At 45.5% G+C, this 26,395-nt stretch overlaps 1 protein-coding gene and 1 long non-coding RNA gene across 4 annotated transcripts; one reads left to right on the top strand and one right to left on the bottom strand.

Annotated features, from left to right (window-relative positions):
- Positions 1-971: 971 nt before the first annotated feature.
- LOC311253807 lies at positions 972-4,734 on the bottom strand. The gene is made up of 3 exons (XR_014621925.1): positions 4,663-4,734; positions 3,104-3,247; positions 972-1,129 (listed from the first exon to the last, which is right to left on the bottom strand). It is a non-coding gene; the product is annotated as an uncharacterized lncRNA (long non-coding RNA).
- On the top strand, positions 3,945-26,395 carry LOC311253806 (uncharacterized protein). Of its 3 annotated transcripts, none has more exons than XM_084384277.1 (4): positions 3,945-3,957; positions 23,510-23,655; positions 23,778-24,832; positions 25,195-26,395. In XM_084384277.1, the coding sequence occupies exons 3-4, from the start codon at positions 24,737-24,739 to the stop codon at positions 25,720-25,722; spliced, it is 624 nt and encodes a 207-aa protein (XP_084240403.1). In that variant the 5' UTR covers positions 3,945-3,957; positions 23,510-23,655; positions 23,778-24,736; the 3' UTR covers positions 25,723-26,395. The 3 variants fall into 3 exon arrangements, 2 of the variants coding, with proteins under 2 accessions (XP_084240403.1, XP_084240402.1); XR_014621924.1 differs by lacking the exon at positions 3,945-3,957 and adding an exon at positions 21,969-22,363 and having other exon boundaries at positions 23,778-24,889; XM_084384276.1 differs by lacking the exon at positions 3,945-3,957 and adding an exon at positions 21,969-22,363.

The raw sequence follows: 26,395 nt of genomic DNA on the forward strand, positions 1-26,395 counted from the left end.
GTCACTTGGGAGGTCCGCTCCTGTTTGCCAAAAGTGGGCCACAACCAAGCCATCACAATGCCAGATGTCAACCAAAAACAGGCCAAATAAACCAGCAATCAACCGAATGTGGGCCACTGTACACTTTTATTCTGGCCCAAGTACGGCATGGGAAGATGGCACAAGGGTGGTCCACAGTTGTTTGCCAGAAGTGGGCCACAACCAAACCAACACAGTGCCAAATGTCAGCCGACACGCAATAAACCAGCACTCCCCCAAATGTGGGCCACCACTGTACATTTTTATTCTGGCCCACATCCCACATGGAATGATGGCACATGAGTGGTCCACAGCTGTTTGCTAGAAGTGGGCCACAACCAAACCAACACAGTGCCAAATGTCAGCCATGACCAAATAAACCAGCACTCACCCAAATGTGGGCCACCACTGTACATTTTTATTCTGGCCCATATACCACTTGGAATGATGGCACAAATGTGGTCCACAGTTGTTTGCCAGAAGTGGGCCACAACCAAACCAACACAGTGCCAAGTGTCAGCCAAAAATAGACCAAATAAACCAGCACTCACCCAAATTTGGGCCACTATGCATTTTTATTCTGACCCACCTACCACATGGAATGACATGAGTGGTCCACACTTGTTTCTCACATATGACCCACAGCCTAGTCATAATGCTACATATTAACCAAGAGCTGAATACATCAGAACTGGTTTACAGTCTATGATCTTGTCTAGCCTGTACACATTGGAGTCACAACCAAACCATGACAAAGTTCTATGTCAAATATGAACACATCATATAAATAAACCAGAACTGGTCTGAATTTGTGGCTACTGTACATGTCATTATGGTACCTCCAGATACTGTGTTAAATGGTGGCAATGGTCCAGTCTTGTTGGTCTCAGTCAAAGATGAAGATACCTACTGAAGAATTGAAGAAAAAACCAGACACGAGAAACAACTTGTGAACAGTAGAGAACTATTTTATTTTTTTAACATGTGCCACAAACAACAACACAACACAAACAAAACAAACATGAAGATGAACATGAAAATTCTGACTGCGGAACACTGTTGCGGAACACGCTCACTCATGGCCCCACCATTGTCTCCTCTTCATCTGGCCCTTTAAGAAATGCACAAAAGAACATATTTTGTTGACTCAGTAAAGCAGTACTGTGGTTACTGTATATGGTTGCAGTGCAAAACACAAAACCTTATCAGGAGACCAAACAAAAAAGGCCCTGTAAAGTGATATAAAGTTATACAATATTGTGTTCATCAAACACTCTGACAAACTTCACATTTAACCTGAAGTTACAGTAATAAAACATAATGTATATTTGAGTTTGTCTTCATGTTAAAGGGGAATAGTGCACAGCCATTTGATTTTTTGCTATTTTGCTAACCTTTCCTCAGCATTTGTTGGTTCACTGAAGCCAGCCATAATGCAATTAATGGAGCATATCATATACATGTTGCAATGTGTGTATTTGTGTGGTTCTATCCTTTCATAAAAAGATAATGGATACAGGGTGTTTTGGTGTGTCATGATGCTGCCAGCACGAGAGCTGGGATACTGGGTCGGAGGGTCTGATCTTACAAGGTTGGTTTTCAGCCAAGTGACGCTAGGTGGAAGGCAGAGAGCCTCCATTCTCCCTGGAACAAGCCAGCAACATTACTCTGAAGCTGTTTCATTAAAGCATAAGTAAGCGGAATGTTTGTGTTAATATAAGTCTTATATAGTTATATCTTCCGACAGCAATCACTTATATAGAGTGTTTGGTCCGAAACACGGGTCTGTCAGTCACCCTGCTCTGCTGTAAGCCGAGGAGAAAACTTTCCTTGTATCCTACAACCTTTATCCAATGAGGAGAGAGAACGGCATAAAGGGGCGGTCCTCTCTGTGTGTGCAGCCAAGGGATGCATGCGCATGTGTTGACGTAGGGAAGAGGGCGGGGACTGCTAACTCCATCCGCTGACAGGAAGTTAGCCAAAACGACCGGATCGCTTACTTCTGCTTTAAGTAAAAAGTAGGTAAAAATCTTGAATATTTCCTCTTTAATGACTCTCCATGGGGACCCCCAAGATAGCTGTCAGTCTGGTGGTGCGTAATAGGTATCCACAAAACTGGACATTTACTGGACCAGAGGTCTGTGTGCTATGGCACGGTGCTCTGGCGGAACACTGGGGCCATACTCAGATCTAAAAGCCCTCACAAGAGGAGAGAGTTGGGATAAAAGTTGAGGTGAGGTCTCTCTGTCCTGGTTTATTCTTTATATATTATGCCAAGGTAAGTATTATATTCCATTGCAACATGGCTGAGGCTCTCAGTTGGAAGCAACTCCATCCTACATATTAAACCTATCACATATCAAGTCTGAGATGACAATGAGTCAGCTAGCCTCACTCACACAATCGCTGTGTAGTTACATCAGACCTGCCCACATGGTGGAGCTGAAGACCATGAATGCAGCAGTAAAGGGAAAAGTTTGAGGTTAGATAAGACCACAACTCAAAACTTCATCCACTCATGTTAACATTAGAAGTATGTTTTTGTGTTTGATAGGGGGTTCTTTCATTCCAGTTCAATTTAGCAGGGAGATGGCATGTAATATTAATATATTTAAAAATATATTTCAGCTGTTGCTTCATATTCATTAATTTATTTTGTAGATAGAATATTATACTAAAGTCAAATACAGTTTTCATTAAAGATGTGTTTCTAACTGAAATGTGATTTCCCTACTTTTCAGACCCATGTACTGGCTTTTAAGAAAGGCAATGGGTGACAATTCCAGTTACAGTTTACATTACTGTCCCACCACTGCCAAGTGAAATCTTTACATTTACAAGAAAATGGCTATGCTTGCTGCATGGTGGCTGAACAAGCTTCTAATTCCTAAGTGACCATAGCGGAAAAAATGGCAAAAATCACAACACTGCCTTTTTTAATTGTATTTGCTCATTTAGAATTGGGGAGATTTGTTCTGTACTTTGCGCTCGTTTTTTTTTTACATATGCTGACAGCTTCATCTTGATTTCTGCTGTAGAACAGTATCACACATATATTGCAAAATAGGTATTGTAGCTGACTTACGTGCGAGCTGTGTGGCACGCCTTTTCTCCTCTCTCTCTCTCCTCCCACCATCCCTGTCTCCAGCGAGATGAAGCCACCTTTTTATATAAGCCTCCACCTCCTGGTCTGTTGCAGTGGCCGTCAATTGATTGTTTCTGACCGTTCCTAAAAATTGAGAAAACTGTAAAGCTTTGGATAGATTGCACACAATGGTGAGAAATGGCTAACTGCATGACATGCTATATCCTGCCCATAGTTGGGCAGCAATGAATGTAGTTTGAAAACAGTCTAGCCATGACCAGCCAATTACTAAAATTGTAGGAGGAAAACTCTCGCCTTCAGCTGACGAACTGATTGCAGACTGGTGCATCTTAGAGCAGGGGGCAGATAAATAGCTGGAGAAGATGGTGAAGCACATAGTTTTAGATATTTTTATTATGGTGCAGGTTGCTGACATTTCGGCACAGAGTATGTCTTCTTCAAAGCAAACAGAGCAATTTAAGAATGGCAGCTTTAAACTGGTGCCTTATAAAATGTGATTGGGTGTATATGTTGTTGTATTATAAGTATTTTATAACGAGTATTAGACTATCAGCATTTTTAATTAATTGTATTACTTAAAGCTATGGTCTAAGGTCTGAAAGACGATGAGAAGCCGCCATTAGCAGCACCGTGGAGAGCTCCAGAGCTGGAGGGAGACTCGTCGCTCTGGGCGACCCAGCACAGGGTGCTGTATGTGGGGGAGAGGAGTAGGAAGACCGGGGCCTGTAGCTCCGCGGCGCCGTAGTTCGCAGAGCGACCCCGCTCAGGTTGCCGCTGCGGCTAGAAGCGGCTGTGTGTTGGGGAGAGGATCAGGGAGACTCGACGCGGCACCGGTACCAGTAATAACGGCAGCAACACATTCTGTGCTTCTGTACTGTGCTTCTCTGAATCCTAGTGGGGCTTTCAGCGGCATGTGTTTAAACATGTACCCTCTGACTGTTATAATCATATGGATGCTGTTATAATGTGTTGTGATTGAGATCCTGACCCACCAAACATCCTGGAAAGTGACAAAGTTACGTTTTTCGTACAAAATTACATAATCACCATCAGTAAACAGGACGCTGGGGATGCTGTTTTCTGGAGGGAAAGTTCACTGCCACAGAGATTTATTTTTCTTGTCTCACACAGAGTCGTTGAACATGGGTCGGCATGTTCTCTGACCACTTTGCCACCACTTCTCAACTGCCTGCTCTGCATTATAGTCCTCAACCTCAGGGAAATGCAATGATATACGGAGGAGGGAATTGAGCATTTTGTTTGAGAGTGAGCGTTTGACATTTTTTTTTCACTGTCCCGTAATTGTCCCGGACAAAATATAAGTGTGTCCCAGCAGGAATTTTTATGGTCCCCGCCGGGACATCGTTAATTTCGAGCCCTGCTGCCTGGTCATATTAACCTTGTATAAAAACTGAATGTTAACTAGCTAACATTTTTCGCAGCACTGGCAACCTGACAAAACAATGTGAAGTTCCAACAATAAGAGCTGAATGTTTCCCACAGAAATTCATTCATTTATTTTTCGTTCAGGGACTCACCTCACCGTGACTTCTCTCCTCGATCTCCGGCTCGCGCACTTTTTGCTCCCTTGCTCCCTTTCGTCAATTCGAATATGATGCATTCAAAAGACTCGTAATTTGGAAAACTCCAACTTAAAGCGGAAAAAAACATAACGGAAAGTAGAGTTTGAATAAAGATACGATCCTTACAGACTTAATAGCGTTGACTTAATAAAAAAAAAAAAAAAAAAAAAAAAACACTGTCACTGTGGGTGATATGTTCAGGTAAATGTAGGTCAATACATTTTCCAATGTCGACCTGCCAGTCATTTTCTATGTGACACAGAGAGCAGGTGGGAGCGGTTTCTGTTCACAAATGAACTGTCACTCTTGGCCTAGGCTATGCTCTTATTGGCACACTCGGTCAAGGAATGTACAGTATGTTGTGAATTTAATGAATTGAATTGAATTTATTTATTTAAAACAGGGACAATGCACAAAAAAACATTAATCTTGTAAGACAAAAAGAGATGCTTTGAGCCAGGTTATAGTTCCGCCTGTAGTCCCTGGGCAGGTAAAGTTAAAGCAGATACAGTATTAAAATCATTGAAATATGAGTGACATGATGACCATAATATTTTAAAAATAGACAGAATACACTAGTAAAAGCAGGGAACAAGAGTACCAAATCATGAAGTGCACAACAGCACATACTCTCTCTTACTCTTATCACACATTCAAACAGATAACAGTCCAACTATCCTCCTCTAATAACCACATTCATACACATATTAATAACCAGACACGTATACACACATGTAACTCAACAATGTGTGCAAACTCGCTTCCTCAGTAACCAGCGCTTTGACAAGCATGAGAACATGTAGGGATTTGTACATAGAATAAGTTCTGGAAGGACATTCCATTGGCCACACATGAAAATGCATATACTCAAATCAGAGAAAACACAGAATTGTTGGTCAATATATATATATTTTTATAAATTAACTTTCATCAACAAACAACAAATTCATCACAGTCAGCATATTATTTATACTGACAGATAATATTGCACTAAGAGAAGAACAAGTTAAACTTGACTATGCCTACTGTATGTAATTCCTGCTGGTATCAGACGGATAACAACTCTCAGAATTCACCATCCGCTTGTTGTGTTAACTTTTTTCTCTCAGATTTTTATGAACGGTTTTGTTTCTCTTTGTATCATGGGTGCAACATCCGGGCTTGCCATGGGGATGTGTTGTTCATGATAGACATTAGCTTGGATAAAATTCTCACCTCCATAGTGGAGAACACCATTAAGGCAGTTCAGGCCTAAAGGTCTTCAGTCCTCTAACTGCTTCAAGCTCCAGCAAAGAAGCTGGACGGGGGCTCCATTAGTGGCGAGCTTCTTCCAGAATGAGTGAAGGATCAATATTGCAGGTCGTTCATGCTGCAACATTGCCAATCATGCCCATCATGGAACATTTCCACCGAAAAAGGAATATCTACTTGCACTTTGCACTTTGGATTCCTTGTTTTTTCCCCTGTCCGAGACTTAGGCTCGTTGACTCTTTTGTTGCTACTTTATTTCTGTTGGACTTTGATTACCTGTTTATTTACCTCTTTCTAAAATAATAAACTGTTCCATTTGAGTCTGCATTTGGGTCCTGTTATCCCCTATACCCTGAATAGTGGACAGCGGTTCAATGAGAGAAGCAAACTAACTTAACTTAACTTGTCTTGTCTTTTCTTGTCCTGGCACATTTGTACTTCACAAAGTATGGACCCCACAATGTTACTGAACCATATGTGGGCCACTTTAGGCTCACATCCAGATTAGTCGATGCTAACTTGCCTTCTTTCGGCCAAAAATGGCCCAAATGTGTTTCAACAAAGGTGGGCCACCTGTGTGGAACCATATGTGGGCCACTTTAGGCTCACATCCAGATTAGTCGATGCTAACTTGTCGTCTTTCAGCCAAAACTGGCCCAAATGTGTTTCAATAAAGGTGGGCCACGTGTGTGGAGCCATAAGTGGGCCACTTTAGGCTCACATCCAGATTAGTCGATGCTTACTTACCGTCTTTTGGCCAAAACTGGCCCAATTGTGTTTGAGCAAAGGTGGGCCACATGCGTTTTCTCATAAGTGGGCCACATAGGCTCACATCCAGATTAGTCGATGCTAATTTGCTGTCTTTCGGCCAAAACTGGCCCAATTGTGTTTCAGCAAAGGTGGGCCACTTGCGTTTTGTCATATGTGGGCCACTTTAGGCTCACATCCAGATTAGTCGATGCTAATTTGCCGTCTTTCGGCCAAAACTGGCCCAAATGTGTTTCAACAAAGGTGGGCCACGTGTGCTAAACCATATGTGGGCCACTTTAGGCTCACATCCAGATTAGTCGATGCTAATTTGCCGTCTTTCGGCCAAAACTGGCCCAAATGTGTTTCAACAAAGGTGGGCCACTTGCGTTTTGTCATATGTGGGCCACTTTAGGCTCACATCCAGATTAGTCGATGCTAATTTGCCGTCTTTCGGCCAAAACTGGCCCAAATGTGTTTCAACAAAGGTGGGCCACGTGTGCTAAACCATATGTGGGCCACTTTAGGCTCACATCTAGATTAGTCGATGCTAATTTGCCGTCTTTCGGCCAAAACTGGCCCAAATGTGTTTCAACAAAGGTGGGCCACTTGTGTTTTCTCATATGTGGGCCACTTTAGGCTCACATCCAGATTAGTCGATGCTAATTTGCCGTCTTTCGGCCAAAACTGGCCCAAATGTGTTTCAACAAAGGTGGGCCACGTGTGCTAAACCACATGTGGGCCACTTTAGGCTCACATCCAGATTAGGCGATGCTTACTTGCCGTCTTTCGGCCAAAACTGGCCCAATTGTGTTTCAGCAAAGGTGGGCCACTTGTATTTTCTCATATGTTGGCCACTTTAGGCTCACATCCAGATTAGTCGATGCTAATTTGCCGTCTTTTGCCCAAAACTGGCCCAAATGTGTTTCAGCAAAGGTGGGCCACGTGTGCTGAACCATATGTGGCCCAGCCTTGGTTCACTTAAGGAATAACCATTCCCTACTCTGCCACGTATTTGCCAAAGATGGGCCATATCTGTTTTGTGATATAAGGGCCGAATGTAGCATTTACCACATGGGCCAGTTTAGGCTCACATCTGTTTTGTGCGGGCCAGAAGAATGCCTACAGTGCCGGATTGTTGCCTGAAGTGGCCCACATCCGTATGCTATCTGGGAAAGCACAAAACTAACAGAACCCCTTTAAATCTAACCCCAGTACTGTGGCACTAATAACCCCTCATATAGCTGTGCCACTTTTCCCACAGAACACATACATTAACAATATTTCAAAACAATTAACACACATAGTTTAGTCCATGGTCACCTGACCCATGGAAGCGCGCCACAGTGCGCTACTTATGACGTGGCCCGGAACTGCCTCGGTTTGGCCCGTGAACCCGAGACAGACCTCTGCAGCAACAGCAGGTGAGCGTGTGTGTGTGTGTGTGTACGTGTCGCGTAGGCGCCGAGTGTGCACCCTCGACGACCCACGGAGGGGAGAACAGAGTTCAGGGTAAAAAGTTTATGTCACTGCTGGACCGCGAGATGCGGCCGGCGGGGAAACAGGTGATAAGGAGCTTGGCTCCGCCGGAACAATGAGGGCGCAGCGCGCCCCACCGGCACTCTCTGACAGAGAGAGCGCGCCGGTCAGGAAATGACGGGCGTTCAACAGCGCTCCGCCACATTATCCCCCTCCTCCCCGAGGTTGACGATGTGCGGCAACCTGGAGAGATAGTCTGCCACAACATTGGTCTTGCCCGCTCGGTGTCGGATCTGGAACTGGAACGGCTGGAGAGAGAGGTACCAGCGGGTGAGACGACTGTTGTGGTCTTTCATGGAGTTAATCCAGGTCAGAGCCCTGTGATCAGTCTCTAAGTCAAACTCTCTCCCCAGCAGGTAGTACCTCAAACTCTCCAGGGCCCATTTGATGGCCAGGCCCTCCTTCTCCACAGTGGAGTACCTGGTCTCCCGTGGCAGCAGCTTCCGGCTCAGGTACAGCACCGGTCGCTCGTCACCAGGCTCACCTTGGGCCAGGACTGCCCCCAGTCCCACCGCTGAGGCATCGGTCTGAACCAGGAACCGCTGGCTGAAGTCAGGGCTCCTCAGAACTGGCGAAGAGCACAAACAGGCCTTGAGAGCTTGGAACGCCGCCTCGCAGTCCTCGTTCCAGATGACCGGGTTCCTCTGGTCCTTCGCCGTCAGTGCTGTCAGAGGTGCTGCGAGGGTGGCGAACTGTGGGACGAACCTCCTGTACCAGCCGGCCAAGCCCAAGAAGGACCTCACCTCCTTCTTCGTGCGAGGGCGTGGGCAGCTACGGATGGCCTCGACCTTGTCCACCTGTGGTCGGACCTCCCCTCGTCCAAGCCGGTACCCCAAGTACTTCGCCTCCTCCCAGGCCCATTGACACTTGGCTGGATTCAGCGTCAGGCCTGCCTGCTGGATCTGGCCCAGGACTCGCTCCAGATCATGCAGGTGCTGCTCCCAGGTGGCACTGAAGATGACCACGTCATCGAGGTAGGTAGCACTGCAGTCCTCACACCTCCGCAGGACACGGTCCATCAGCCTCTGGAAAGTTGCTGGTGCTCCATGTAGGCCGAAGGGCATCACCGTGAACTGGAAGAGGCCAGCAGGTGTCTGGAACGCTGTGCAGGGACGACTGGACGCTTCCAGGGGTACCTGCCAGTACCCTTTACAGAGGTCCAGGGTGGTGATGAACCTAGCCCGACCAATCCTCTCCAGCAGGTCGTCGATCCGGGGCATCGGGTAGGCGTCGAACTCTGACATGGCGTTGACCTTCCTGAAGTCCATGCAGATGCGCAGGGAACCGTCCTTCTTCCCCACAATGACCACCGGGCTACACCACTCAGACTGCGACGGCTCGATCACCCCCAAGCGCTGCATCTCCTCCACCTCCTTCTGAAGTTTGGCCACCAGGTGCTGGGGCACCCGGTAGGCCCTCTGACGAACCGGCCCCTTGTCTTTCAGCCGGACCACATGCTCCACGAGGTCAGTCTTCCCCGGGTTGGCCGCGAAGAGCTTGGCGACCCGCTGGAACACCTGGCACAGCTGGCTGGACTGGGCGGCAGAGAGGTGCCCGAGAGCAGGCTCCGCAGACTGGCTCAGGTCGGCGAGGGTAGACTCCTCCTCCCCCGCGCTGTCCACCGCCGTCACCAGCAGAGACGCCACGGGAACCCGAGCCTCCCACCACTCCTTCAGCAGGTTGACGTGGTAAACCTGCTTTGCCCTTTTCTTGTCCGGGTGGTGGATCTTGTAGGTCACCGGGCCCATCTTCCTGAGGACGGTGTACGGGCCCTGCCATTTGGCCAGCAGCTTGCTGTTGGAGGATGGCAGGAGGAGTAGGACCTTCTGGCCAGGCTGGAACTCTCTGTGCCTGGCCTGTCGGTCGTACCACGCCTTCTGGGTCTGCTTGGCCTCACGAAGGTTGACCTCGGCCTCGTCTCGGTACCTTGCCAACCGGTCCCTCATCTCCAGCACGAACTGGACCACACCACGGTCACTGGTGCCGGTTGCGGGAGACTCCCAGGTCTTCCGCAGCAGATCCAATGGCCCCTGTACCTCCCAGCCATACTGAAGCTCAAACGGGGAAAACCCTGTGGGCGCTTGGGGAACCTCCCGGTAGGCGAAAAGCAGGTAGGGCAGCCACTGGTCCCAGTCTCTCCCAGTGTCGGCCACAAACTTCTGCAGCATCTTCTTCAGGGTCTGAATGAAGCGCTCGACCAGGCCGTCCGTCTGAGGGTGGTACGGGGTGGTCTTGATCGCCGAAATCCCCAGTGCCGGTGGAAGAGCTGCAGGAGTCTGGAGGTGAAGTTGGTCCCCTGGTCTGTGATGATCTCGTCCGGTACACCAACCCTGGAAAACAACTGAACAAGACAACGCAGAACAGCAGGAGCAGTGACCGTGCGCAGGGGGAAAGCCTCTGGGAACCGTGTGGCGTAGTCACAGAGCACCAGGATGTACTGGTGCCCCCCACTGCTCTTCACCAATGGGCCCACAATGTCCATGGCCACACGCCTAAACGGAGTGGAGATCATGGGCAGGGGTTGTAGGTAGGCTCGGTCGGACTGGCAGACATAGCAAGTTTTCTGACAGGTGGGACAGGTTTTGCAGAAGGTTTGCACATCAACATACATGGAAGGCCAATAGAACCTGGGGGATATGCGCAAATAGGTTTTGTTGCGGCCAAGATGACCTGCCCAAGGCAAGGTGTGTGCCAGGTGCATTATCATCGGCCGGCATGACACAGGAACCACAAGGCGTTTGACCCCCTCCGCCACTGCATACAAAACATCACTGTCAACAACAAAACATTCTTTCTCCCCTTTTGACATATCCAGCCCCCCAACCACCTTGGCGAACAAGGACTTCAGAGTCCCATCCTCCCTTTGCAGGGCCCCAATGTCCTCTGGCACCTCCCACATGCCCTTTGCCAGTCCCTTTGCACAGTCCGGCTCCCGGGACTTCAGCCCCTTTTCAAACCGCCGCTGGCGGCGAGACTTCCTGGGCCCCTTCATGGGCCCCTCAAACAAACTGCTGTCCAGGGTTGAAAAGAGTTCTGGATCGGGCCCCTTTTTCGGCCCTGGGTCGGCTGTCACCCCCGCCCTGGCCTGGGTGCGGGTGATCACATAACCGGACAAACCCTTCCCCAGGTCACTGTCTTTGGGGCCGGCCTCCAGCAGCACGTCCAGCAGCACAGGTAAGTCCCACCCCAGGATAGCAGCAACAGGTAACCTTTCCACCAGCCCGACCGTCAGCAGGTAAGGTTGCTCATCCACCACCACCGTCACCTCAGCTGTGGGGTAGGAATGGCTGTCCCCGTGCACACACAAAATGTCTTCCTGTCTGCTATAATCCACCACGCCCGTTGGCACCAACTCCCTTCGGACCAGCGTCAGGAAGCTCCCCGAGTCAACCAGAGCAGTCACAGACTCACCATTAATGGTAACGTCCTTAAAACGCTGTTGCCCTCCCCCAGCACTTGCAACCTCAGCCCGAGGAGTGTAGCATGCCCCGCTAAGCTTAGCTTTTCTGATGGGGCACAACGAAGCCTTGTGCCCTGCTTGCTGGCGGTAGAAACAGATGAACTCCTTACCGGGGCTGCGCTGGCGAGGTGTGGGCCGGGATTCTCCAGGCGGATGCTGGCTGGCTCTGGCTGCTGGTCTGGGCTGCGACGAAACCTGGCGACTGGGACCACCGTGATAAGCAGGCGGGCCTCCCCTCCGTGCGTTGAGGTACTGCAGCGCTAGCTTGCCTGCAGCTAACCCATCCGTTGGCTTGTGCTCCTTCACCCAGGTGCGGATGTCTGTTGGGAAGACTCGCAGCAGCTGCTCCAAGATGACCTGCTCACCGATCTGCTCCTTGGTATGCTGCTCTGGCCGAATCCATCGACGGTAGAGACCCTTTAAGCGGTGGTAAGTTTCTGTTGGGTTCTCTCCCGGTGGAACTGCCATGGCCCGGAACTGCTGGCGATACGTCTCCGGTGAGACGTCAAACTTGGTCAGGAGTGCCGCCTTCAGGTCCGGGTATGAATGAGCCCTCTCCTCGTCCATAGCGGTGTACGCCTCTAGCGCCTTCCCAGTGAGTAGCGGCACCAGGCGACACGCCCACTCACCATCTGGCCAACCACACGTTCTGGCAATCCGCTCGAAGCGAAGCAGGTAATTTCCAATGTCCTCCCCAGCCAGGTACTGGGGAATCTTGGGGTCACCAAAGGGTCTGCTCTCCGGCCTCGGAGGTTCTGTCCCACTGCTCACCCCAAACCTTGCCGCCCTTAAGGGTGAACTGCGGCGCGGTGCAGCAGGTGTAGGTAAGTCCATTCTAAGGCTCATCAGCGACCTCTCAGATGGTGATAGGGACCCAGGTGCAGGGACAGGTGCTACCGGCCTCGGCCCTGCCACTGCCTGATCCAGTTGCGGGGCTGGCCACGAAGCCTGGAGTCCCCTGAGCTCTGCCAGGAACCCCTCCTCTCTTCTCTGCTGTCCCTCCAGGAAGGTCCTCATGACCGCCACCAGCTCCTCTCCTGGACTTGGAGCTCCAGGGCCGGCCTGCCGGACTGGGGCCGCCGCACCCCCTTCGTCCTCCTCGGCTGTGGACCAGGCTCCCTCCTCGCCATCTTTGTCCTGCACTGGTTCCTCCTTTTGTGAGCGCAACCCAGTACCCGTCTTCCTGTGTACCGGATGCGCCCTCGGCGACTGGCCATCCCACTTCTGACACCAAATGTCGGGGTTCGATACTTTGAAACGCTGGTTTGGAAAGATGATGGCCCAGTCGGCAAACTTTAGTTTGGTGATTTTCTTTTTATTACACCAAAAACCCAAAGACAAAAATACCCACAGGTGGCAAAGCAACAAAAAAAACGCAGGAATATTTACAATATGACAGAGTAAAAAAAATATTTACAAGGAACAGGCAGCAACTGTTATCCACATGCCACTCAGCCGAATCCTTCCTTCAAGTGAGCCGAGCTCTCTTTAAAAACCCCCTTGGCCCCTCCCCCGGGCAAACCAATTAACAAAACACAGGGGTTAAGAAACATAAACTGGGAAACAAAGCACAAAACTAACAGAACCCCTTTAAATATAACCCCAGTACTGTGGCACTAATAACCCCTCATATGGCTGTGCCACTTTTCCCACAGAACACATACATTAACAATATTTCAAAACAAATTAACACACATAGTTTAGTCCATGGTCACCTGACCCATGGAAGCACGCCACAGTGCGCTACTTATGACGTGGCCCGGAACTGCCTCGGTTCGGCCCGTGAACCCGAGACAGACCTCCGCAGCAACAGCAGGTGAGCATGTGTGTAGGTGTGTGTGTGTGTGTGTGTGTGTGTGTGTGTACGTGTCGCGTAGGCGCCGAGTGTGCACCCTCGACAACCCACGGAGGGGAGAACAGAGTTCAGGGTAAAAAGTTTATTTCACTGCTGGACCGCGACATGCGGCCGGCGGGGAAACAGGTGATAAGGAGCTTGGCTCTGCCGGAACAATGAGGCGCCCCACCGGCACTCTCTGAGAGAGAGAGCGCGCCGGTCAGGAAATGACGGGCGTTCAACAGCGCTCCGCCACACAAATTCAACCAGTTCAGGCTAGAAAACCTGTTTGAAAGATCTTTTTTCAGTGAAATGCAGCTTAGGCGACTGTACAGTGCAAAAACAGGCTCCTCTTGCTCTGAAACGCTCATTTTTCACATAAGCCACTTTTCACCCTTAATGAATTAAATTCCAGGTAAAAACTCCTTTGCCATGAAGAAGATCCAAATTCAACCAGTTCAGGATAGAAAACCTGTTTGAAAGACCTTTTTTCAGTGAAATGCAGCTTAGGCTACTGTACAGCGCAAAAACAGGCTCCTCTCGCTCTGAAACGTCTATTTTTGACATAAGCCAGTTTTCAGCCTTAATGAATTAAATTCCAGGTAAAAACTCCTTTGCCATGAAGAAGATCCAAATTCAACCAGTTCAGGCTAGAAAACCTGTTTGAAAGACCTTTTTTCAGTGAAATGCAGCTTAGTGCAAAAACAGGTTCCTCTCGCTCTGAAACGCTCATTTTTGACTTAAGCCACTTTTCAGTCTTAATGAATTAAATTCCAGGTAAAAACTCCTTTGCCATGAAGAAGATCCAAATTCAACCAGTTCAGGCTAGAAAACTTGTTTGAAAGACCTTTTTTCAGTGGAATGCAGCTTAGGCTACTGTACAGTGCAGAAACAGGCTCCTCTCGCTCTGAAATGCTCATTTTTGACATAAGCCAGTTTTCACCCTTAATGAATGAAATTCCAGGTAAAAACTCCTTTGCCATGAAGAAGATCCAAATTCAACCAGTTCAGGCTAGAAAACCTGTTTGAAAGACCTTTTTTAAGTGAAATGCAGTTTAGTGCAAAAACAGGCTCCTCTCGCTCTGAAACGCTAATTTTTCACATAAGCCACTTTTCAGCCTTAGGCGACTGTACAGTGCAAAAACAGGCTCCTATCGCTCTGAAACGCTCATTTTTCACATAAGCCACTTTTCAGCGCAAAAACAGGCTCCTCTCGCTCTGAAACGCTCATTTTTGACATAAGCCACTTTTCAGTCTTAATGAATTAAATTCCAGGTAAAAACTCCTTTGCCATGAAGAAGATCCAAATTCAACCAGTTCAGGCTAGAAAACCTGTTTGAAAGACCTTTTTTCAGTGAAATGCAGCTTAGGCTACTGTACAGTGCAGAAACAGGCTCCTCTCGCTCTGAAATGCTCATTTTTGACATAAGCCAGTTTTCACCCTTAATGAATTAAATTCCAGGTAAAAACTCCTTTGCCATGAAGAAGATCCAAATTCAACCAGTTCAGGCTAGAAAACTTGTTTGAAAGACCTTTTTTCAGTGAAATGCAGCTTAGGCTACTGTACAGTGCAGAAACAGGCTCCTCTCGCTCTGAAATGCTCATTTTTGACATAAGCCAGTTTTCACCCTTAATGAATTAAATTCCAGGTAAAAACTCCTTTGCCATGAAGAAGATCCAAATTCAACCAGTTCAGGCTAGAAAACCTGTTTGAAAGACCTTTTTTAAGTGAAATGCAGTTTAGTGCAAAAACAGGCTCCTCTCGCTCTGAAACGCTCATTTTTCACATAAGCCACTTTTCAGCCTTAGGCGACTGTACAGTGCAAAAACAGGCTCCTCTCGCTCTGAAACGCTCATTTTTCACATAAGCCACTTTTCAGCCTTAATGAATGAAATTCCAGGTAAAAACTCCTTTGCCATGAAGAAGATCCAAATTCAACCAGTTCAGGCTAGAAAACCTGTTTGAAAGACCGTTTTTCAGTGAAATGCAGCTTAGTGCAAAAACAGGCTCCTCTCGCTCTGAAACGCTCATTTTTGACATAAGCCACTTTTCAGTCTTAATGAATTTAATTCCAGGTAAAAACTCCTTTGCCATGAAGAAGATCCAAATTCAACCAGTTCAGGCTAGAAAACTTGTTTGAAAGACCTTTTTTCAGTGAAATGCAGCTTAGGCTACTGTACAGTGCAGAAACAGGCTCCTCTCGCTCTGAAATGCTCATTTTTGACATAAGTCAGTTTTCACCCTTAATCTATTAAATTCCAGGTAAAAACTCCTTTGCCATGAAGAAGATCCAAATTCAACCTGTTCAGGCTAGAAAACTTCTTTGAAAGACCTTTTTTCAGTGAAATGCAGCTTAGACAAAAATAGGCTCCTCTCGCTCTGAAAGGCTCATTTTTGACATAAGCCAGTTTTCACCCTTAATGAATTAAATTCCAGGTAAAAACTTGTTTGCTATGAAGACAAGGGCGCAATTTCCACTGGGGACAGGGGGGACATGTCCGCCCCACTTTTCAAAATCATGTTTTTGTCCCCCCCACTTTTTACACTTTGAAAACTAACAGTAGGCACAGGCTGTAATTGCAAAACAACAAGAAACCCTGCGTAAACTGACCGCTCGGAAGCCCCCCTCACACTACGTGCTCAATCAAAGACACAGACAGGACGCGGCACAGCAGCAAAAAGATGAAAAGGAGCCGACAGCTCAACTTAAAGTCCTTATTTGGAACGGGACTAAAAAGGAAGAAAGAAAATGTGAGTTGATTAGTCATTACTGGTATTTCTAACTTTACTCTATACACTATTGTAGCTAACGTTAGCTAACTAATATGTTAAACCAGGCGCTTAGCCATCTCTGTTTAAAACGTGTATGCAGCGCACTGATCACACAAGGAAGAGAGGAGGTGAAAAGAGACAACAACACCGTTACCTGTTGTATACTGGCCTCAGGCTGTACGATCGCTAAAACGCTGACGACCAGTGAGTAACGAGTTTGAAAGTAGCCTCTAACTTAATCAATCAATCAATCAATCACATTTTATTTGTATAGCACTTTACAATAGCCAGACGGTACCCAAAGTGCTTTACATCAAAACAATAAAATAATACATAAAAGCAATACATAAAAAACACAGGAAAGTGCTACAGTGCTGCAAGAAAACACAAGAAAGTACTACTAGTGCTGCAGGGTGTTAAAGGCCCTCCAAAAGTGCATTAAGTAAAAAACAGGCAAAATAAGTACACCTAAGAGCAGGACTACCCTAGTCAGAGTTAAATGCCAATCTAAAAAAGTGTGTCTTCAGCTTCGATTTAAAAAGGCTGAGGTCAGTAGTGGTGCGAATGTCAGGGGGCAGTCTGTTCCACAGCCTGGGAGCTGTGACAGCAAAAGAACGATCGCCCCACTGTTTAAGTCTTGACCTTGGTACCTCTAACAGGAGCTGGCCGGAAGAACGGAGGGCCCTGCCATGATCGCGGACAGTTAAAATCTCTGACAGGTAGGAGGGAGCCAGGCCATTAATGGAGTAAAAAACAAACAATAAAAGTTTAAAATCAATTCTAAAACGAACTGGAAGCCAGTGGAGTGACGACAGCACAGGGGTAATGTGTTCACACCTGGACGTGCCTGTTAAAAATCGGGCAGCAGCGTTCTGAACAAGTTGGAGACGCGAGATTAAAGACTGGCTTCATGAACGCAGCTCAAACCAACCCGGTGCCTCAGCAGGATGACCAAGCCTTGATAAATACACCGGATCCGCGCATCCTCATGCATTTCAGCCGGGTCGCTACCGGAGCTAAATTAAAAAAATAAATAAAAATAAAAATAAAAGCGCTCCTTGCGGTGGAGCTGAGAACAGCGGAGTTTCCTCTACTACAGCTGAACAGCTGACATGTGGTCAAGACGTACAGACCTGTCACAGTCTCACGGTGCATTTCATAATTATAAACTTCAACCTCAGAGCTCTCTGTCCTCAGACTGTCCTCACCTGTCCTGAACATCACACAGGGACAACATGGAGCCATGGAGCTGCTTGTGTGATTGGTTACTGAGTTGAGTTGATTTGTGTCTGACTGTCAGTCTGTGACCAACACTGTCTATGGTGCTGAAAGCTCAAGCAGGTTGATGTCTGGCTGAGTCAGTAGCTACCATGTCTTTGGTACAACACAAACATTAAATGGACACAGACAGTTTACAATTAACATGGTAGCTACATGGCTTAGACATGGTAGCCACTGACTCAGACAGTGACCTGTGTGTGTGTGTGTGTCAGAGGGGGTGATCTGTGGCATTGTCTTCTGCAGAAATATTTAGTGTGACTAGCATGTTTAAATAATGGAATAAATGCAATGTTTAAATAACTATCACAAGGGCCCATCGAGAATGCTCCTCCCTCTCTGTGCTGAGACCCACGCTCCGCCACTGGCAGTATGGCTAATGACAAAATAGTAGGCTAGGGTTAAATAGAAATGGCATGATTTAAGCTCTACGCAGGCAGAAATCGAGCGCACTGTGGTGTAGTGAAGAATGAAAACCAACTTGTAAGCTCAAGGGACTTTACTCAACATCTTCAGCAGGAAGTACAGCTTCATAACAACAGCTCCTTCTTCTTCTCTTCACCTACATACATAGTCCTGTCTTATTCAGTGGTGCCATCTAGTGACACTCCAACGTAACAGCGTTACAGAACACAACACGCGCTATGCGTACACAAATTTGCCGTTCCTACTTGTATCCCCCCCACTTCTGAAACTAAAGTTTCGCCCATGGTTAGGTATATTTCTCCAGGAAAGTTTCTTCTGCCTCTCAAGTTTATAATTACAGTTTATAATTCAAGAGAAGGTCCGAACAGTCTGATGACATTATTTTGCATATGAATTAGCCATGTGCTTCTGTTCCTTCGCAGACCATGTCAATAACACCCGAAGACATAGTGTAGTCGGATTCTCTGAGCACCGCAGACAGTTCAGTCCTTTTGAATTCTCATTCACATCTTTCTTTGACCTCATGACGCTTTCCAACAAGGTCAAGGTGTGGTTTGGTAAACACTAGGAGGTCATTTTTGACTATGCGCGTTCCTCCCAAAACGGCGCTGACGTCCCCTGCAGAGTTTAATCTTGACATTTTCAATACGTCTTTGTATAAAATCACAATCGAGTAAGTCGACATTAAAAAAAAAAGCGTTGAGCATGGAAATGTAATTTGTTACATACTGGTTGAAATAAAATCCATGGTGACTACAGCTGTGGCTAGTGGTTGTGGCTAACCTTGCATGCCACCATATGCACAAAGGATTGTGCCATGAGAACAGCTCATGGCAGTCTATCACAGATGTTAATCATTAAAATCTGAATCACTTTCACTGTTTGTTTCAATCTCGTAATTTATGTATTTTGTAACTTTACAATCGACCTAATACGGCTTGGCTTTATTCGCGGACTTCATGCTACGAGGATACAATAGACGATAGTAATTAAGGTTTCAAACATTTAGTAAATGGGGTAATTTGAATGTCGACAAGATAACATGCAAAAATTAATTTAAAAAAAATAGTATCGCAAACATACCTCCAGTCCTCAGTCAACTTCTCTGCACGATCCGCTTCTCCGATTGCATTCACAGGCAGTGGGAAACTTCACTACTGTTATGGCCTCAAATTGAAAGGAAACTTTTATCAAATGTTTCAATGCAAAAATACTACAGATTGAGGTAATTACTCCCATATTAAATAATTACTTCAAATATAGTTTTAAGCAGAGTGAATACTACGAAAACTGCCTATTAAAAATGAAATAATCTTAATATTCTCAGTCATGCAAGCCATGGGATGGTTTTGATTAGTAAAAATGAGTTAAAATATTTTTTTATCTTCAAATAATTTCAAATCATAAAGGGATTAAGAAGTTAAACATGTATTAATAATCATTATTTATTCAGTTCCAGGAAATCAGTAATTCCTGCCTGCCTTGAACGCAGCAGTGTTTTTGGAGGGAGTTTGGAGGTGCAGGTGCATTGAAAGCTCCCCTCCCCCACCCTGACTTGCACCTGACCTGACTGTGAACTTTCAGAGGAGCATGTAGTATGGCACTTATTCAATCTGAGATACAGAGCAGCACAAGTCTGAACTTTTTAAATGCTGTTTATCTTTAATAGGGATTTTCACATATTTTATACCAGATATGTATATTTAAATTACTATTGAAAATAAAATAAAAAATACAATTAGAATTTTTCTTTTCTATTAAATTTTGTAACTTGTAAGAAATGACTTATCATGGAAGGCTGAATATTGAGACAATATTTAGGAAAGACTGATATTTTAGCTCTGGCAGCTCATTGTAGTGACACTGAAGGTCAGTTTCTAAGCCTGTTGAGTGGCATCCTATGGTGGCATCCCCTCCCCCACCCTGAGTCCTCTCTTAACAGCCTTAGCTTTGAAGTCTGTCTTCTCCCTCTCACTAGAGAGATTTCTGATGCTGCTCGGGAAATTGCCTCCATACAGAATTGGGGGAGCATACGTCAGTCCGACCACCCAAAAGTCCGACTACCCATTAATCCGAGTTACTTTACAGTGTTAGGGTTAGGCTAAGGCAAATGTAATCAAATAATGCCCTATTTGCATATTTAAATATATATTCATGGAAACCTCCAATACAAAGGATGTTCTTATTCATGTCAGTGATCAACCTGTGAAGTTTCATGGATATATCTCTTAGTTTAAATTTTTGCCCTATTCACCTCAATTATACAGGGGCTAATATTGTGGTGGCCATATTGGATTTCCAGCAAAAAATTAACTTGCTTGTCCATATAGGTTGTAATCCTACTGGGTCATAGATATTTTTCTGGTGGCCAACCTTTTATAACATTGCAAATGCAGCACCCCGGGTGGATCATCTTATTTGTCCTCCAACATGTCAATCATTCTGAGGAAATGCTCACGTCACGCTGTCATGCATGCTCTTTCCTGGCTCGTTTCCACTAGCTGCACGTGCACTTTGATTATTTGTGTCCCATGAAATGTCTGCGAGGACTTTTACCCCAGTTGGTGTGACAGTGGAGCATTACCGGCGGCCCGGTGGATGGTGCAGCGGGGGCTCCACCGGCCGGGACCGCACAGTAAAGCCGGGGGCATGGAGGGGGTGAAAGGGGAGGCTATACAGTAGGATATACAGTAACATGTTTTAATAAAAGTATTTTAAACATGCACAGAACAGTAACACTCTTGCATAAAAGGTATGCCCCAGTGGTCAGCATAATCCGACTCGAAGCAGACTGGTGCATTTGTGTGCAGATTAAGAGGAATAACAGAGTTTGTCATCCTGAATGTGTACAGAGTGTTTTGAATAGGAAAGCTAAGTAGCTTTAGAAAGCTCTAATCATTATGGGACAAAAATATTTTTGTATGACACTTATAAGTGAGCAACATAAAAATCTGGCTAAATCCCTTCAATCCTGTTTTTTCACCTTTAATACCCCCTGTCTCTTTGGCTGCCATGCAGCCCCCTTTCACCTTAGAGACCCCAAAATTTGCATGGAGGTTGTCTTGGGGCCCCTACACAAGAATACGAAAGCAAAATATAAGTCATTTAGAAAAAAGGTCCTTTTCAAAAACCCAAGGGTGTTACACCCTCTGACATACTGACAAATTTATAGCATTTTTTTTATAGAGGTCGTGGAAGTCTGAGCTTTTGATATGTTGTTCTGTAGCCCCAGATGAGTAGATAAGCATTGGTTTGGCTTTGATTAAACATCTACTTTTTGGTAGGCGGGCCTTCAAACTTTCACATTTTTAAACCAAATGAGGCTCACCATTCCAACAAACTGAATGACTTGAAACTTGTTATCTATTCCAAAAGCTCACAACTGCTGGCCACTAGGAAAGCGAAGAACGCTCCAATTATGGGACCAAAATGTTCTTGTATTACAATTTTAGCTGAGCAACATACTCAAATCGTATTCATTTAGAATAAAGTTTTGATATTTTTGTTAAACAGTTTTACATGTCTTTTTTGGCCTTAAATGGCCCCCTTTGACCCTAGAGACCCTAAATTTTGCACGGTGGTTGACCCCCCAATACAAGTGTGCCTAAGGATTTTTCATATTGCAGGTTATACTGGTTTACAAAATAAATGTAATGTGTGAAAAATACCATTTGAAAAGTTGAGTGAGGATTTGAAATGTTTTTTCAAGACACAAGAGCACAAATTTAACCGAAAAAGTGAGCACAGCGCCTAAAAACTCTCTCTGTCTCTCTCTTTTTTTTTTTCCAACATCGCGTCATATTACGTCACAAGAGGGAGTTGTATGCTAGCAGCTGCCATAGCTTAGTGTGGGAGCAGATGGCTATTTGTCAGAGCGGTCGTCTTATCGTGAGTCAGTGTGTTTACAGCAGGTTTGGATTGCGTTATCATAGACATGGTAAATTATTCAGTTTGTGGTGGTTTCACAAACTCCAGCCTGTCACGACATCGAGTCCACCGGTCCACCAGAAAAAAAACGGTGCTATCTTCCGTGCCTGGGTGCGTGTTGTGCAGCTGAAGAGACGGGGCTTGACCTCTGCGTCAGCTACGAAAAACTCGGTTGTGTGTCGCTCAGTTTAAACCAGAGGATTATCACTCCAGCGATCTGATGGAGTTCAACTGGGATTCCGAAGCAAGAACTGTGCGACCCCCCGCCCCCCTCTCCCCTCCAACCCCCGGTGCGGTGCGGTGCCTTCGGTGCCGACAGCCTCATCCGGACCGCTGTCTGTCAGCAGCTGCTGGTGCTGCCGCCCCGGCAGGAGACAGTAACGGATCAGACAGAGACTCAGCTGAACGTGAACAGCCACTTGTAAGTCTTGTTTTATAACATTTGCGTGAGCTAGAGTGGGTGACATCATCGCTAGAGTGGAGAGCAGCTGCAAAAACTTGAGAAAAAACTCTCTTCATCTTGATTTGGGTCCCACAGCTTTTACTTCACATAGACAATATATACATAGAAATGTAGGAAATCTTGTTGGCTTTCAGGTGATGTTCTTATTTCAGATGTAGGACTTAAACTTTTGGCTGTAGAAGCCCTCGAGCGACAAGCACTCCAGCAACTCCCCCATAAGCTGCAGTGTTAACTTTGAGCCTAAATTTCTGGAGTGGAGCAGACGGTACCGGTTTTGTCTCTCGCTCTGGCTCCCTCATTTTTCACTTTACAGAAATAAAAAAGACATCACATGGTTCAGCAATGTCTCCTGCACTGTATACATATTTTGGCCATAACCATTACACTTTTTTCTAAACCTGCAGGAGTTTGGGAGGTGTTTTCCCATTCATTCTTATGGGGACATTTTCAACTTTGGTTCTGCTATTGCTCCAGCATATGCAGCTACAGAAACTGTTTGGCTGTCAAACTGTTCAGCTTTTTAAGCTCTTTCAGCCTATTACTTTTCAGCTTTTCAGCCTTTTCATCCTTTTCAAATATTCAGCTTCATGTTCAGCTAGAGAAACCATCCAATTATCAAAATGTTCAGCTTTTTAAGCTCTTTGAACCTATTACTTTTCCGCCTTTGACTTTTCAGCTTTTGAAAAAAGACAGCTTTTTCTGCAAATTCTTGACCATTCATTCTCATAGTTGTATGCATTTTTTATGCATTAGGCAAGTGTTTTCCAGCACATTCAGCAGATTTCCGAAATCACTTCAGCCGTCAGCATTCACGCTGTATTTTCGCAGGAAATACAATTTTTCGAGTTATATATGCTATCTATATGCATACAGGCGGTACAACTCCAACACTATCTGACCTCCATTTTTAACACACTTGAACACATTCTGTGACAGAGCTGTTGTATGGGATTGCAGGTTGGACAAGGGTATATGTAGTAAACCAACCATTGAATGTATTAAGTTACATATTTGTATAAAGATTGACCTCTTATTATCCTAGCTTTCCAGGCACAGCCCAAGATGTGTCATGGTGCAAATTAATAGGTAATTTTCTTTTTTCAGGGCTACTGACAAGTTCATTGTGTGCCAAAGCCAGCTTATGTCTCTATTTACTAACTGCTCAGCCTGTTGTGGAGAAACTGAAGTAAGTAACTCCAACGGAAAGAAACATTGAGACGCAGGAGGGAACTTGTGCAAAAATAAAGCAGGTAAGGGTCTTCTTGTGATTTCTGATGAAAAAGTATCATAACTTGTATTTCAGTTTGTATATCTTGTGTTATTTATGTACTGTAATCTTCTGCCTTTCACATATGTCTTTCATCTCTGTCAGCATTTTTGGCTCCTCATGGATTCTCTGAGAGTGCGAGAGTGCAGCACTGTCCTGTCCTCGTCTGCTGCGGCTCCCCTTTCCAGATCCCTCCAGAAGATCAACAAGGAGGAAGCTGTTGGCATATTCACTGCCAGCATTCATGATTTGATACAGGACATTGATAACTCTGAGGCTTTTCATACTCATAACACTGTTTTTTTTTTTTTTAAATGGGTCAGATGGTATATTTCTTTTGATTATTAATGGATAATAACCGTTTTTTACAATCTGGACCTTATTTCTAGCATAAAATACGATCATTTACTCACCCAGATAACTTTGGTGTCATTACAAGTCGTTCCAACGAAATTAGATCCAGCTGAGAGCCGCGTATATCTGTATAATGCAAGTACACAGGGCAGTGCAATGTAGCCTCTAAATAACACATTATCTGCCGCAAAATTCGTTAATTTCACCAATATTTTGTTATGATACGCTACTGCTATTCCCCTCTGAGTCCGGGGTTAGCTGTTGGTCTGTAGGTTGACCTACTAACCTCTGATCTGGATGATGTCATCTCCGACTGCGGCGCGCCTTGTTGCTATCGCTAATGCTACGGTTCGTTTCTGCGTGTGTCCGACTTGTCTGAACAAAATGAGCAGCTGGACGAAGTTCAGCTTCCTCTCCGCAACCTAGACTTACTAAAGCTCTGGCTAGTTGCACTAAAAATGGACCCGAATGCCGAAGCGGAATGATTATTATCAGAATGAGCCGGGCAGCGGTCGGAGATGATATCGTCCAGGTCAGAGGTCAGTAGGTCAACCTACAGACCCCGGGTGTTGATAACCGCTAACCCCCGGACTCAGAGGGGAATAGCACTAGCGTATCATAACAAAATATTGGTGAATGAAAGAGTTTCGCGGCAATTTTTTATTACTTACTAGTATTACTGTTTTTTTTAAAGAGAGTAATTATTGATAATGGCATTGACATACTGTCATCATATTCTCACACTTTTGATCTGTCTCCCTTCAGGGACCAAAGCTCCTCTCAACAGCAGCAGCAAGAAGCACCAGGTACCACAAGATCAAGGAGAGCCTTATGAACAAGAGTAGCAGAGGCTGTCAAAAGAGGTATCTGCATTCACTACTGACCAATGATGTAGGCATACTCAAGTGTTGGAACCAAGTGATAAAGTCACAATCTCTTTTTCAGTAATTCAGTAATGGATGGTAGTCATTTGTTTTACTCACCCATTACTTGTCCATTATACTCACACAAGGATACAGTAATAAGTCTGCATGAATAATAAAATGCATACTTTGGAACTGTGAGACAGTAGATACAGTAGATCATGGCCACATTCATGCCAACACCAGTAGAATTTTTTTTTTTACAATTGTGTGTTACTGACTATACATTTTTATCATTTTAACAGATCTGTGAAACAATCCTGGGCCATGCCAAAGACAGGTTCTCCTTCACCAGCTACCTTGTGAGTGCCGTGCTGCTAGAGGCAGAGCTGTTTGACCGGCATCTGAAAACATTCCCTGAAGAGGCTCTGAATACCACCATGAGGGCATACCCCATGCTACACAAGGAGAGGCTCAGGACTGAGCTTTCTCTCATCTACGAAAGTCCAGACTTCAGGGGCTCCTGCAGTGCACTGGCTCTGTACCAGGTTCTACAGAGCTACAACCTCCAGGAAACCTTCTCTGAGACTGTGGCGCTGTTGAACATCCTCATAATCACTCCAATGACAACAGCTGAAGCTGAGAGGTGTTTCTCCACCTTAAAGAGGTTCAAGACATTCCTGAGAAATACAATGGAACAGGAACGTCTGAATGCATTGGGCCTGCTTTCCATGGAGAGGGAACTTGTCAGGAACATGCCTGATTTCAATGAGAGGGTGATTGATCGCTTTGCTTGCTTGAAAGAGAGGCGAGCTAAATTCCAATACAAGTGATGAGTGAGTGTGTTCTTAAATGGTGAGTTGTGTTATGTTGTACTCTCCAAATGTTGAATTGTAAATAGTTGTATTGATTGCATATTGCCAGCCAAATATAAACTGAATATGTTCTGGAAAATTTTGATTAATTACAGTTTTGATGATAGTGTAATTTGATTTGATTATCGCTATGGCATCCATGATGGCTATAAATTGTAGACTGTGCTAAATGTGATTTCATGGGCAAACTATTAGATGACAATGTATCTGTTAATGTGTGTTTTATTGTGGAACCAAATTTATTGTATTTGAGACATTTAAATAGCCTAGCTATACAAAAAATACTGAATAGTATGAATATTTTATGTCTGGTGTTGCCATCTAGTGGTTGAACAGGAACACCAAATTAATCAATGAAATGTGACACTGTAAAGCTGGCTATCTGACTTTTATTTATTATTATTTTACCCATTGAATGGGTCACCTTAGCCATCATTGCAACTTTTGCCTAGTGGTGGTGAAACCGAAGCTTTCTGAAGCACTGAACCACTTTGACAAAGTTGCCTGGAAAATGATGCACTGCTTCGAAGCATTCGATACAGTCAAAATAGTGACATCTGCTGGCTGTTGAGGGGAAGAATTGACGTCATGACTTTCATGAGTCAGTTTTTAATAAAATGTATGTTCTCTC

Source organism: Pagrus pagrus (assembly GCF_965226575.1).
Source record: "Pagrus pagrus genome assembly, contig: HAP1_SCAFFOLD_47, whole genome shotgun sequence".
Taxonomy (NCBI): Eukaryota; Metazoa; Chordata; class Actinopteri; order Spariformes; family Sparidae; genus Pagrus; species Pagrus pagrus.

What these genes read in the sequence shown, in the direction of transcription:
- LOC311253806 (XM_084384277.1), top strand. Translation starts at nt 24,737, where the DNA reads ATGGCATTGACATACTGTCATCATATTCTCACACTTTTGATCTGTCTC. An exon ending in GCAGCAGCAAGAAGCACCAG is followed by an intron (nt 24,833 to 25,194) that starts GTACCACAAGAT and finishes TCATTTTAACAG; the next exon opens with ATCTGTGAAACAATCCTGGG.